General features: G+C 54.8%; 1 protein-coding gene across 1 annotated transcript in view; it reads right to left on the bottom strand.

Moving 5' to 3' along the window:
• The window catches only part of COL4A2 (collagen type IV alpha 2 chain), a 155,105-nt gene that overhangs the window by 46,162 nt on the left and 94,766 nt on the right, over positions 1-14,177 (bottom strand). The window contains exons 10-18 of the mRNA XM_029938399.1: positions 12,950-13,084; positions 12,819-12,863; positions 10,012-10,128; positions 7,889-7,960; positions 7,331-7,366; positions 7,161-7,223; positions 5,643-5,678; positions 3,401-3,442; positions 1,519-1,736 (exon numbers count right to left, since the gene is read on the bottom strand). Of these exons, the coding sequence (XP_029794259.1) occupies positions 1,519-1,736; positions 3,401-3,442; positions 5,643-5,678; positions 7,161-7,223; positions 7,331-7,366; positions 7,889-7,960; positions 10,012-10,128; positions 12,819-12,863; positions 12,950-13,084 (764 nt within the window). The remainder of the gene's footprint in view (positions 1-1,518; positions 1,737-3,400; positions 3,443-5,642; positions 5,679-7,160; positions 7,224-7,330; positions 7,367-7,888; positions 7,961-10,011; positions 10,129-12,818; positions 12,864-12,949; positions 13,085-14,177) is intronic.

A 14,177-nucleotide genomic window follows, 5' to 3' on the forward strand; every position in this document is an offset into this window, starting at 1 on the left:
GGGCCCACGGTGACGTTTGGTGGCAAAGGATGCACCCGGGGGGAGCCCCCAGTGACGGAGTTTGGTTTCCTTGGGGGAAAAGACACATTTGGAACATATTAAAACCCCGAGCAAAACAGGCTTGATTTAGAAAGCAGGGCCAATTTTATATGATCACTTTTTCCCACTGCTCTTGGTCTAAAATAGTGGAAGAAATGTAGCGACCACTGGGTTCTTTTCCACATCTCTGCCGAGACAGCACTGGGATGCCTGTCCCTCGAAGTGGCCTCCTGCAGGCTGGCCGGGCCCCACCTCCACCCCTGCCCCCCACCTCCCCGCTCGCCCCCCCCCAGCTCCCCTGCCCCTGCCTCCACCCCCACCCCCGCCCCCGCCCCAGCCCCGGCCCTCGCCCCAGAAGCTGAAGGATACCGGACGCACAAGCATGAGCCCCCCAGCACTGGTCGCACCTGCTCTGGCCTCACTCCCTCCTTGGCTCCTGTCCTGAAACTGGGCAGAGGCCCAACTGGCTGATGGTCAGGGCACCAGCAGGAGCTGGGGTCCTGCCTGGACCCCACCTGATGACCTGATGGGGTCCCCTTCCTGCCTCGATGTCCAGGGGCGTCCTGCTCACAACCACCCTCCCCTGACACGCTTTCCTCCGTGTTCTGTCTCACACCAGCCACCGCCCAAGCCACCTGGATCAACGTCAGGTGGCTGATTGGTCAGGCACAGGTGCCCGGAGTGACTCCGTCCCTGAGGCCTGCCTTCTCCCAGCGTCCAAACCCTGCCTGGACAGATACTTAGAGTCGGAACTAGACTCCACGTTTGGGGTTTTCTCTTTGGTTCCCGGGCACTGTCTCTGCCCAACCTAATTGGAGGCGTTCACCGGATGGTGTGGTCTCCACTCAGCAGTGATATGAGGTTGAGTGTTTCCGACCGCCTTCCTTGGGCACAAGGGAGCCCGGACCCGTGGGAAAGTCCACTGGCCTGTCTGAGCGAGTGAGTGGCGCAGTGGGGTGTTAATTAAAAAAAAATTTTTTTTAAGTCTATTTAGTTTTGAGAGACACACACACAGACAAACAGAGAGAGAGGAAGGGGAGGGGCAGAGAGAGGGAGACAGAATCGTAAGCAGGCTCCAGGCTCTGAGCTCTCGGAACTGTGGGACTGAACTCATGAACTGTGAGATCATGACCTGAGCTGAAACCAACAGTTGGGCCCTCAATGACTGAGTCCCCCCGGGCACCCCTCAATTTTTATTTAGACGTCAAGAGTACACTTTTTTGGTGCGAGAACGCCCACCATGACGCTCCAGGTCAGCAAAGACGAGAAGTAGATCTGTTTTGCCGAATACGACATTTCACTCAGACAGTCCCCCGTCCTGCCTCCGAATTATGCCTGGACCATTACCCCGTGCCGGCCTAGGACATCTGCACCCTCAGGACAGATCGGAGATTGCTTTGAGAATTCTCCTGTTGTCTCAAATTTGTCACTTTTTTTTAAGATGACGGACCAGTGGCCCTGGGTAGGCAGTGTCTTCACGTATGACGAGCCAGCTGGGTGCTGAGGACTCTCCACTTTGCGACTGTTTTAGAAAGACCAAAAGAAGTTCCCTTTTTTAAGTTCAACCGGGAACACCGGCTACTTTGCTGAAGACTCTTTACCTTATACTGATCTGGGTGGAACATTTCCTTCATGGGCCCGATGATGGCGTGGAGGTCCGACGGAATCCCATTGGGTCCTGGCAGTCCCATGTCGCCCTGTGAACGGTTTTGCAAAACACAGTCGTCTATAAACTGGAAAGACACTACCAAGGTGAACCAAAGCACTGCTACAAACGGCTATTTCTATCTTTGTACCGTATCGACCACAAGTATACCAATTTTGTGATCTTATAATCACACCATAAAAGAAAACGATCCTAACGTAAGATTATTTGTGTCTTCCTTGCATTCGTAACCATTTGCAATTTATTCATGAACATTGTGGAGGCAGTTCATGAGTGTGGGCTACGCTTGCGCCCTGGAGTTCTGTAGAGGGCTAGACGTCTTCGCGTCCGTGCGTTTCCTCTGTGGCGTTCCCAGGTGGGGACCAGGAAGAAGACGTGCCGGAGAAAGGAGAGACTACTCTGGTTTTACCGGTGCTACCCCCCCGTCAAGGGTGTTTTTAGAGAATAAAAAGTAGCATCTTCAATAAATAGAATATCTCGAGCTTTATCTGTATTCTTATAATCAGCCAGAAACACTTCTGACGCGGTGCACAGATGCTAGAAGCTATCAACGTGCAACAGTTAGACAAAGGTTCTTGCCTAAGGAGGGGCTTCATCAACCAGGAATTGACACAAAAAGAAACCTGTTGTCTTTTCTTCGGCATTTCCACACGCAAGCCACGTAATGTGAGCCCAGACGCCACATAATGTGAGCAGGAGCAAAGTGACGTGACGTGACTGCTAACGTTAAATCTAAAAATTGCCTGGAACTCTTTGCTCGTCTCCCCGTTACCTATCAGGGCCTTGATACTTCATTAATATTTGAGTCAACTCTTTGGAGAGAATACACACTCGCTTCGTTTCTGTCCTGTCTAAAGCGACGACTTTCCCTTCCGCCTGGTGATTTCTTCCCAGACATATCTTTTTATCTTATTTTACTATTTTTGTCATATTTCATTGTATAGGTGTTTGGATTTTCCATCGTTTGCTCCTGTCACTTTTTTCCTACGGTGTCAGCACAAAGCAAAAGTCTTTCTCTTCGGACCTGAGCAGGATCAGTTTCCACGTTGCGTGCTGTTCCATCAAATAGCCAGTAGAAAAACAAAACAAAAATTCAGTGAGGCCCTGGTACAAACGTAGCTCACGGCGGCCGGTCACTCGTGGTGGGTGCGGCCAGTCCCGTGTGGTGCGTGTGGCCGGTCATGTGTGGTGGGTGCGGCCGGTCACGTGTCGGTGAGCCTCTGCCACATTGAGCGTCTCACATGCGTGGCCTCAAGTGATGCTCTCAAAGGTCCTTGGTTTTTGTGTGTTGGGGACGCAGGGGATTACAGCCGCCCACGCCGTCTTCCTGCCCGTCTGCTCGCCCGTGGTGGCCGGCTGTCCCCGAGCGGGCTGCGTGTTAGCCTGCGGCTCCCGTTCAGTTGCTCAGTTCCCTCGGGTTCCGCACGTTGGGAGACCTCGGGGCAATGCTTTTACTTCGTGGGTGCTGCAGACGGCGGACGTCTGTGTCACAGGCCTGGCCGGGGCTGACCTGGACCGCTGGCTTCCAGCGTCTTCGCGACCGCTCGCTGTAACCGGAGCGCCTCCCTAGCCTGGCACCTTGCAGTGATGGTTTCCTATGCAAGTGGTCAGAGGCAGCTGCGTGAAAAGCAGTCAGAACGTGACTCGTGTCCCAGTCGCGAAGCAGGCCTCCGCGTTAGTCTCCTGGTTCTTTACCTTCTCACCCTTCTGTCCATAAAAGCCGAGTCCTCTGTTACCCTGAAAAGAGAAATGGTTTTTTTTAGTTTTAAAAAGTCCTTCATCACAAAGAAACACGTTTTCTGAAAAAGAGACAAAAGCTCTATTTGCAAAACACCAAACGATTGTCCTTGCACGATATTCTGGCGTCCCTTCCCCAAAACCATCTGAACCAAAGGAAAATTAACGTCTTTTCTTTTGCGAGTGTCACACACAAACTATGGCATACGAGGCAGAGCCCAGAGATCCCATGGTGTGAGCGGGAGCAGGCTGGCGTCACGGAGGGGCTACAGGAAGTGGCTCCTCGCGGTGCATTGTGGGCATTATGAAAACAGTGGGGCGCAGGAAAATGACGCACTGTTCTTGAACTCAGGTATGCCTTCAGGGAGCCCATATTTGATACTCTAAGCAAAGCCTTTAAAATGGTGGACCAAGGCTGGTTATTCTGTATTCGCTCCCCGTCAGGAACGCTTGAGCTTGCTTTTCGAAATACATTCTGTTGTTCACCTATCCTGAGGCTCTGGAAGTGAGCTTGTCATTAATTCTGCACCTTCCGTGTGAGCCAACGCTCTGCGGCCGTTTAACCCTGTGCAGCGCGTGATGACCGTGGGCACTGCAGGCGTCTGGCCAAGGCCTCCCTGCGGGCACCTGGCAGAGCTCAGACCTGATCCCGGGTCTCTCGGACTCGGCAGCACACCTGTCACCTCCACAGATGAGGGTCTCAGCGTCTCCTCAGGCCCAGGAAGTGGACACTCCCCCCCGGATCCCGTATCTGAGGATCAGGATTCAGTCTCCCTTCCCCCTCAGCCGTTTCTCATTTTGGTAAGATAATCTTGAGTCCACAAACACGTCTGACCCTTTTCATGACGTTAGGGGCTGGGGGTTCTCTGGCTGGGCCCCCCGACCTGGCCCGCACTCATGAGAGTCACAAGCAGTGGGGGACATGCTAGAGAACTGACTTGACTCCCAAGTCTGGGAGCAGCTGCACTGCACACTTACTCATGTTCTAGAAATAGTGCTCTTTTCTTTGGCCTGCAGACAACTCGGCTTCCTCCCCAGGCCCCCACATTCCCACCGAGACAAAGGATGGCGCGAGGCCCTCTCTGCAGTACCCCGGCCGCCCCCTCCGATGCCCAGATACACTCCGAAAAATACAAACAAAGCCCTTAATTAATTTTTGCTATTTTGCTCCTTCCCCACCTGGCTGGGAGCGGAAATCAAAGCCCAGCAAGGCAGCCAGGGCCAGATCAGAAGGCGCTCTGCTGGGGCCCCCGCTGTCCCTCTGCCTTGCAAGCTGGCCATCCAAGTCCCCAGGAAGTGACCTGGTGAATGGCGGGGGCTGTTGGTGCTGCAGCCAGTGGGGATCTGAGGCGACCCCGGGGCTCGGCCGCCCCGTTCTACATCTGCTTCTCTTGGCTCGGGGCCGTTCCCACCCTGCTCGTGGCCGCGAGATGGCGGGGGGCCCAGCGGTGGGGGAAGCAGCCTTAACGAGCTCCAGCCTCAGCCGGAAGCCAGGCCAGAGGTGATGGGAGCAGAGGAGGGGGGCGTGGCCATGGGGCCCCCACCCCCACCCCGGGCCACAGAGATGACATGGGAATGTGCAGGCTGGGGGACGTCCCTGGCCACGCGCAGGCCACGGGCCGGTCCTTACACACTGACAACCCCAGCCCAGCCTCTCTGATGCACGTCACACCTTGATCACAAACTCCCCTGACCACCTACCTACTCTGGGGCTTAGACGTTTACCCAACTTTCCCCACTGACACCGAACCCTGGTTCTGTCTACAGGTTCTGACGAGTCACCTACTTTCTTGTCCTTCAACCAACAGAATCCTCTGTCTCCTGTGGGAACAGTACAGCCTTGGGCTCAAGCCTGACTTGAAAATCATGGACTAGGTCCCTGGGGCCTGGTGTCACCCTCCGGCACACACGGCCTGGTTCCATGTGGGCAAGAAGGCCACGGGCTCGCGTCCCCCACAGACGCGGCCACATTTTGCCCTTTCTTGTGCACAAACATACTCCGATGCCTCCAAGCTGGTCCTACAACGTTCAGCAGCGTGATTTCCACACCACAGCAGTGGGATGGGATTTTTGGTCTTAAAAACCTACAGAATCATTTTCATCATGAAATAAATGCTACGTCTTGGTCGATTGAGTAGTCTCACGGTCAGGAAAGGCGCACACGAGTGTGTAAGCCACCCCACCCCCCAAACCAACTTACCTGCTGTCCTTTCGGTCCAGGGGGTCCGGGCGGGCCCTGCACAAATACAGAGAAATTTGTAAATTGTCTCCTTCATCCCAGGACCCAGATAACAACTGCCAGAAAGCTCTGGGCAAGCCGCTCAGTGTGTGTTTAGAAGGCCGTGTAGTGTGTAGGGAGGTTTCCGACCCTCCTGTCTCCGTCGGAGGAGCAGCCGGAGGACAGAGGACCTGGACCCTGCCGGCTGGCCTCCTGAGCTGCTCTGGGTTTGCTTTTCTGAGTTCAGACTTCTGGCGTCACCCAGGTCCCCACGCCTGCCTGATCGGACCCCGTGCAAGGCCCTGGGCCCTGTCACCAAGGACACTGCCGTTCCTGAGCTCCTCCTTGCACGTTTTGCTGGAGGGTCAGCAAACGTTCACGGACAGAATTAATCTACGGCCCAAACTGCAGGGTTGGATGTCCATCTGCAAACGCCACCATTTTTCTGCTCAGTGTCCGCGCTACACTTAGGATCAAGTGTTAAACACCCATGAGAAGGGCAGTTAGTGTTTAAGTACAGGAAGTGTGGGTGACGTTCATGGCCCGCAGAAGACCCTGAGGCTGTCAGGTCAGCTCAGGACACGGCGGGGACAGGCCGTTGCTTCAATGTCTCCGAACTGTGTATTTAAAGACCAGCCCCCTCTCCGTGCGGTGCCTGTGCTGTGAGGGGCCGACAGCTGTACGCAGGGCGAGCCTGGCACCACGTGACCCACACTTCTCTGGTTTTCTGCCAGAAGGTCTCTCTCACCTGGAGCTGAACCTCCTCTACTGCTGCTCAAGGTCCGTTTGTCCTGACGCTAAACTTCTGGGCAATGAAGGGCAGAGACCCAGTGGGGGCGGCTTGGCGCCGGCTAGCAGGCAGCGGGGCAAGTGTCTGGGGGTGTCATGGGCCCTGGCATCTCTCCTTGTCCTCTCCCTCCCTGCGGCAAGCCCTCCTTCACCCCAGTATTTGTGCTCGGGGTTCGAGTCACTCTGCCATTAAAGTTGCAGGGTCAGGGAGCCCCTTCAGGCAGCCACTGTGGCCATTTTGTTAACCGATGTCTAACATCTTACTGGCAATGATGGCCACGGGACTCTTGTTGGGATGGCCACGCCCAGGCATGGGACACCTGTCAGGATGGCCACATGCAGGCAGAGCCCATTTCCTCTCATCCACCTGTTGGACTTGGGCGTGCTTTCCCCAGGGGTGACAGGCCCCCTTATCAGCTGGCCTGGTGTGGGGCCGAGAGAGCTTGTCACTACTGCACGGGCCCCCGGCCAGCACCACCTCCACACAGGACATGCGTGGTGGTGGTCCGGTGTCCCCAGATCTCAAGCCCTTATTCTTCTACCTTAATAGCAGCCACATGCGTGCAAGAGAGGACCTGCTCTGTCTCCACTCTCTCCATGGCGACCCCAGGCATCCAAGTTGTATCATGAAGCTCGCATCAACTGAAGAATGCATGTCTAGGGGACACCCTGGCCGCCCCCCAAGAGTGAGCCCGGGCACCTGCTACTTACTGGTCTTCCCGGAGCTCCAACCGGACCCATCTGTCCCACGGGACCGTGGCGGCCGGGAGGCCCCTGAGGACAGGCAACAAGGAGCGCTATTAGGAAAGGGACGCTGGTATTTGCAGCCCTGAGTTCTCGGAGTTCCGCTTGGAACATTCTCTGATGAAGAAAGACCTTACCTGGAAACCGACCAAGCCAGGCTCTCCAGGTTCACCCTAGTTGAGAGAAAATAATTTTCAGAGTTCTGGTGTTTACCTGGCTTTAGATTTAGTTACATTTTATCACAGCATTGGCAACAAATACATAAACTGTACCAGCCCTGGCAGGGGTTTGGGAATATTACTCTTGATCTGGGGCTTTGTGAATACAGAGTGGAGAGGTGTGCGCACACAGGTCAATGTCACCCTGATGGGAAATCGATGATTTTTAAGTTTATTTATTTTGAGGGGGGAGTGGGGGGGAGGGGATCCCAAGCAGGCTCCGCAGTGTCACATGGGCTCGAACCCACAAACTGTGAGATCATGACCTGAGCTGAAATCAAGAGTTGGCTGCTTAACCAACTGAGCCCCCGGGTGCCCCAGGATAGAATTCAATGAGTTTTAGCTTCATCCTGGTGCTGGGCCGCTCTGCCTCCCCAGGGGCCCCTGCTCACAGCTCTGCCGCACTAGGGAAGCTTTCTTATTCATCAGGAATCACCCTGATCGCTCAGTCACGAGTCCCACGTCTAGCAAACGTACCCTGTATTTGTCGCGGTCCGCGTTGGATAGCGCATATGGCTCGCCTTTCTGCCCCTTGGGTCCTTGGGGCCCCTAGAGTAGCACAGGACGCGGTGGACAGAGAAAACAGAGAGAACACTTAGTTCAGTGCTGGTCATGTGGGCGATCAAACGTTGTCTGTGATGGGCAGCGTCCGCTGTCCTCATGGCTTACGTGGGTTCCTCTGAACACCCCTTCTCCGCTCAGTCACAAAGGTGAGGCCGTCACTTTCATATTTACCCAACAGTATCTTCCTTCCAAGTTAAAACAGAAACTCTTGTAGGGCTTAGGTTCTTTTAAATAGCCCAAACGGGTAATGAGAAAAGGAATCCTTCAGGATTCCAACAGGTTAGTTTTCCTTGTAATAATGTATTTTGTCCTTCCCTAGGCATGAGGACGCTAAAGATAGTGACGCAGATGCGCTGAAGCCCGTTTCTGGGAGAGCGGCCGGGTCCTTCTGTGAAAGTGCAATTGGGATGACACGCTGGGTATGTTGGTAGACGTGCGTCTCCTGGTGCCTGCGCATAAGATCAGTAGTGAACGTTTTTTTAAAAGAGACACGGAAGTGCTGACACACAGGGGCACATGGACCCCAATGTTCACAGCAGCACTGTCAACAATAGCCAAATCATGGAAAGAGCCTAAGTGTCCATCACCTGATGAGTGGATCAAGAAGATGTGGTGTGTATACACAATGGAGTCCTACATGGCAATGAGAAAGCATGAAATCTGGCCATTTGTAGCAACGTGGATGGACCTCGAGGGTGTCATGCTAAGTGAAATAAGTCAGGCAGGGAAGGACAGATACCATATGTTTGCACTCATAGGTCTAACAGGAGAGACCTGGTAGGGGACCATAGGGAGGGGAAGGGAGAGAGAGAGTTGGGGAGAGGGAGGGAGGCAAATCACGAGAGACTCTTGAATACTGAAAACGAAACAAGGGCTGAAGGGAGAGGGGGGAAGGGGGGTGATGGTCATGGAGGAGGGCACTTGTGGGGAAGAGCACTGGGTCTTATATGGAAACCAATTTGACAATAAACTATAAAAAAATAAAACATTTTTTTAAAGACACAGAGAACAAGTAGGGGAGGGACAGAGGGAGGGAGACACAGACTCCAAAGCAGCTCCAGGCTCCGAGCCGTCAGCACAGAGCCTGACACGGGGCTCGAACTCCAGCACCATGAGATCATGACCTCAGCTGAAGCCTATGCTCAACCACCTGAGCCACCCAGGTGCCCATATAAAATCAGTACTTTAGAGTGATGGTTAGATTTATTGGTAATGGTAGTTTCATGATCTGGGAGCAGACAGGAAATGATGGTCCTCATTGACAAGTTGAAAAAGACACAGGACCAGGGGAGGCAGGGTGAGAGTAAGAGGAATCCACCACCTTCGGGGGAAACTCAGGGAAGAAGGTGTGACTGTCCTTCCCCAATCCTGGGAATGTTCGCTGAAACAGAAAGTTTTCCCAAACAAGACGTTGGTAAAACCCTGACTTGGCCGTATTCTGACGGCAGGAAGGTAGCCATACAGAACTAAAACCATTTCAAGGTTCTTTGCAAAGCCCTGAAAACTGAGTCTACAAAATAACACGGACATTTTCCATTAAAAGCAAAGCACACTTGTGCCTGTAGGGGCTGGAGAATGTCAGTGTTTCCACGTCACAGCGGATTTCGGATCCGTCAAGACGGGACTGGCAGGCACCTGTCAAGCTTTAATTCAGCCTTTTTACTCTAGTTTTGCTCTTACCTGTTATTCGCTGCTACCTGAATTGTGGCGTAGGGGGAAAATGCAGGGACACTGGGAAAACTGCATGCAGTAAACTGAATGTATCATTTTCCATCTCGTTTACAGAATGAATGTGGAAAATGAAGCTCTCTGGTTGTAGGATCGTCATGCCGACGAGTGTGCAGGGCTGCGGGCACGCTGCCTGCCCCGCCGTGGGGCCACAGGAGGCAAGCCGCCCTCCCAGCAAGGCTCTTGGACACCATTTCCAGAAGGGCCTGTGAAAGGCACATGCGCCCTCCACCCGTCCGCGGACCAGGGCCGGCCCCCCTGCCCCTGGAGCTCACCACCCCAGCCGCACGTGCCGCCCCGATACTCACAGGGGGGCCGAGGAACCCCTCGGGGCCCATGGGACCCTGCCAGCCCACGTCGCCTCTGGTCCCATTGCAGCCGTCGTGTCCGGGTGGTCCTCGGGGCCCGCCTTGCCCGGGGTGTCCCTGGGAGAGACGAGCATGTGAGCTTCTAGCACATGGTCTGGAGGTCTCACGGAGTGTCATAAAACACTTCCAAATCCTCCACCCCGCGGGAACCACGGGCAGAGAGAACTCAAGACCAGCAACGAGTGAAGGAAAGATTAAGTAGCCCAAGGCTCACAGCTCTGAGCAGGAAAACGGCCTTCAAGACCAAGTTCGGTCTGCCATGGTCTGGAAGCCTACGGGGAGGTCTGTTTTACCAGGCACAGGTCACGGTAGATTTAAAACTTCTAGAAGACATTCTGGAAGTGGCCAAGGACAATAAGGGGGCCCATCTTTTGTGCCTAACTGAACTATAGAGTGTGAGCTGACAGAGAAACGCATCTAACATGGGAACGAGATTCACGGTCTCCTGCCCCCCCGATGGCATTTCGTCCATGACTTAGCCATATGTAGAACTGATTTCCTCTTACTTGCTTCCTGCAGGAAGCACTCCGTCTTAGATTTGAAGATGTTCAGAGATGTCAGGGTGGGGGGGGGGTGGGATGATCAAAAGTCTTTCAAATAACTAGAGTCGGGCTGCGCTGATGACCTCGGCTCACGTACTACGAGACCACGGCTCCTTTTCCTACTTCTTCCCACAGCAGATGTTTCAATGTCCGCCATCTTACTGATTGCTTTCAGATTCTGCTTTTGCCGACAACGGACCAAGCATACACTCCAGAGTGATTTTCGAGGCCCTGTCAGGGTGCCGTTTAGCTTTACTATGAGAAATTTGGGACATTTCCAGAGAAATGAACAAATCCTACGCAGAGTGCCCGTCCTGTGAATGACAGAAGGGCTGCCCTTCCATTTTGGTGCACATCTCCCTCCCCACACAGTCGGAGCCTCTGCGTTAACAGGGACCGTCAGATCAGCCCCCTGGTGGACCAGAGGTGCCCCGGGGCCCCCTCAGTCATGGAGCACAGGCCACCGCTCTGGCCGGTGGAACAGCAGAGGTCACGTACAGGCTTTGGTTTAGGGGTCTCTGAATGCCGATCCTTCAAATTCGGCCGGAGACACAAGCCTGGGGGTGTGGGAGGCTTCTCGCCACTCGAGTTCTTCACTCCTCTCCGGAATGATCCGCCTTCAGCTGGTCTTTGTTCTCCCTCAGAACCCATCCAAGTCATCTGGCATTGCGTGTCCGGCGTGCGTTAGCTCAGCATCGTTCTTCAAAGACAGACTGCAATTGCCTTGAGCCGACAGCGCGTCTGGTGTTCAGCCTCTAACTGGACACGAGTCTCAAGATCTGACCGCACGTCACGTTTTATGTATTAGCCCGGGGGCAGGGGGCCCCTCAGCTCAGGGCCCCATGGTCAGTGGGTGCGGCCGCCTGTCGTCAGCCGCACGGAAATTCTGCGGAAACCGCTCGGTTCCACGCTCCCACGACCACTCTCTTGGGTGAAGATACTCCCTCTCCGACTCGTGAGCTCTTTGCCCCTCAGAGTGAAGGGGCATAAAGTGGAGAAACAAAATGGCTCAGAGTAGCTCTGCTATTTTTCCACATCACTCGGATTTCGGCCTCTGGAAGACAGAACCAGCGGGCGGCCCCGGGAGCTCAAGACGGTGGATTAAGCACAGGTGGCTGGTAGGAAAACGCTTCCAATACTTGTTTACCTCTGGAGATCAACGGATTCTGCGACTCCGCCAATTTCTCAAGATTCTGACTAATGGGGAAGTGACTACCTTACTTGCTCACACAGCTGTGTGTCATAACCAGTGTGTGCGGGTGTCCGTCCAGGTGACGCTCGGGGTCAGATCACTGTCACGCAGGCCTCAGGTCTGTGTGTGGCCCGTCTACGGCCCCGAGTGCCTTCCTGGACTGCCGCACGGCCTCCTGGGCTTGAGCGGCCGGTGCCCAAGAAGAAGCCCTTTCTGGGTGGCCCCTCTGTTTCCTCCTACAAGACGCTTCCACAGCCCCGGAGTGCCTCTCCGTTACGTGTGCACACGCGTGTACGTGTGTGCTGACGGGGACAGAGGGCGTGGGCATGTGGGGCAAGGGCTCAGACGTGTGCACGTGAGTGAGGGTCCCGACGCAGATGTCCTCAGACTCAGCCACGGGCGAGAGCACGTGTGGTCAACACATCCGTCCCCGGGCCGGGATCCTGGGAGATCGGCTCTCGGGTCCCTGTGAGGAGGGCTGTGAGCCAGGCCACTCTGTTTATTTTTTTATGCGGCAAGGAGTAAAGTAAACTAGGTTAGAAAAACACATTTTATTGTGAGATTTTCTCACGGACAAACCCTGTCCTTCCCTCTCCTCGTTTGTGCGCAGTCGCCATGGCACTGGGGAAGCTCCGCCACGTCCAGCAGACGGCGCCTCCTACCCCCGTCTCTGCCGCGCGACCTGACCCCTGGTCGCTTTCTAGTCCCAACAGAAGGTCATGACTGGTTCCTGTTGAGCGTGTCTCGTGCTCTAGCCTTTCATCATCAAACAACGTCCGCTGTTCGCTAAGTAGCCTCAACTCTGAAGCCAAGTCCAGAGGAACGTTTACAAAGGAAACACTTTGTGCAAAATCTGACTGACTGGACTCTGGGAGGAGAGGGGTGCACGGAGAACTCGGCTCCTTGTCACAGACAGGACAGGGGGGTCTGGACGGACGTGCGTCTCTAAGTCCTGCGCCCATCACGTGGCATACGATCCATGTTCTCAAACCCCAATCTCCCAGAACACTTACGGGAATTCCGTCGGCCCCAGGAAATCCAGAGACGCCTCTTGCTCCCTGTAAGGAAGGCAAAGGAGCTTAGTGCAGAAGACGGGCTGCCCGCTGCCCGTCCCCAGAGTGGAGGGAGCAGGGAGGTCACCTACCACATCTCCTTTTGGTCCCGTGATTCCTGGCGAGCCCCTCTCGCCCTTGTCACCTTTGCGGCCCTGCAGTCCCGGGAAGCCCTGGAGGCCCGGGGGCCCGGTGTACCCCTGGGGGCCCACCGGCCCTGGCTGGCCCTGCAGAAACAGCAGAGTTGAATCACGGTTAGTGACAACAGACAAGCGGTTTCAGCGCGCTGCTCGCCTTCTCAGAGAGCCGCGGTGTTCACAGACGTGAGCTTCCGTCTCCTGCCGCAGGGGCCGTGGAGGGGTTGCTGGCTGAGGAAGGAGGCCAGGAGTGTTACCAAAAACCACACCATGTTAAATGTGAGAAAAAAGTCGTCCTGGATCACTAATGTCGTGTTATTGTGAGGTGCTGGCATTGGGTTGGGAGGAAAGAATCAAGTTACTTGGCTTTAAAGAATTATTTTAAGGTTTATTTATTTATTTTTGAGAGAGACAGGGCACGAGCGGGGGAGAAGCAGAGAGAGGGAGACACAGAACCGGAAGCAGGCTCCAGGCTCTGAGCTGTCAGCACAGAGCCCGACGCGGGGCTCGAACCCACGAACCGTGAGATCGTGACCTGAGCCGAAGCCGGACGCTTCACCGACTGAGGCCCCCAGGTGCCCCTTACCTGGCTTTTTAAAAAGCAAAATATCTTCTTAATATTAAAAAACAAAAAATATCTTCTCAGTGAAAAAGAACATTCCAAACAAATTTCCAATATTTTACCTCTCCTCAATACACTGCCTGGAGTGACCTCAGACGTTGAAGCGATTGAATAATCTCCCATCTACACACACCACACGTGCACAGAGAAAACCTAAAGGTGTCTGAGTCCCATAAGAATCTAAGCCCATGGCCATTGGATGTGCGTGGCCATCATTTAAAAAAAAGACAGAACGAGGTGTTGGCGAGGCCCTGGAGCAACCGCAGCCCTCGGCCCTGTGGGTGGGGACGTAAATGGTGCGGTGACCTGGAACAGGATGGCGGGTCCTCAAAGAATTAGGCAGAGAAGTGCCGCACGCCCAGCCCCCGCTTCTGGGAGAGCACGGGGCCTGCTGGGGGCAGAGACTCGATCCCTCGGGCACCTGTGCGCACTGCGGGCTCTTCCGCAGCAGCCAAGGGGCAGAGCACAGGGTTCACCGGGGGATGGGGGTACACGAAATGGGGTCCATCGTGCCAGGGCCGGGGCACACGGGGGTCTCCCCTCCGACGTGTGTTATGATTC

This window comes from Suricata suricatta, chromosome 4 (genome assembly GCF_006229205.1).
Source record: "Suricata suricatta isolate VVHF042 chromosome 4, meerkat_22Aug2017_6uvM2_HiC, whole genome shotgun sequence".
Lineage (NCBI taxonomy): Eukaryota > Metazoa > Chordata > Mammalia > Carnivora > Herpestidae > Suricata > Suricata suricatta.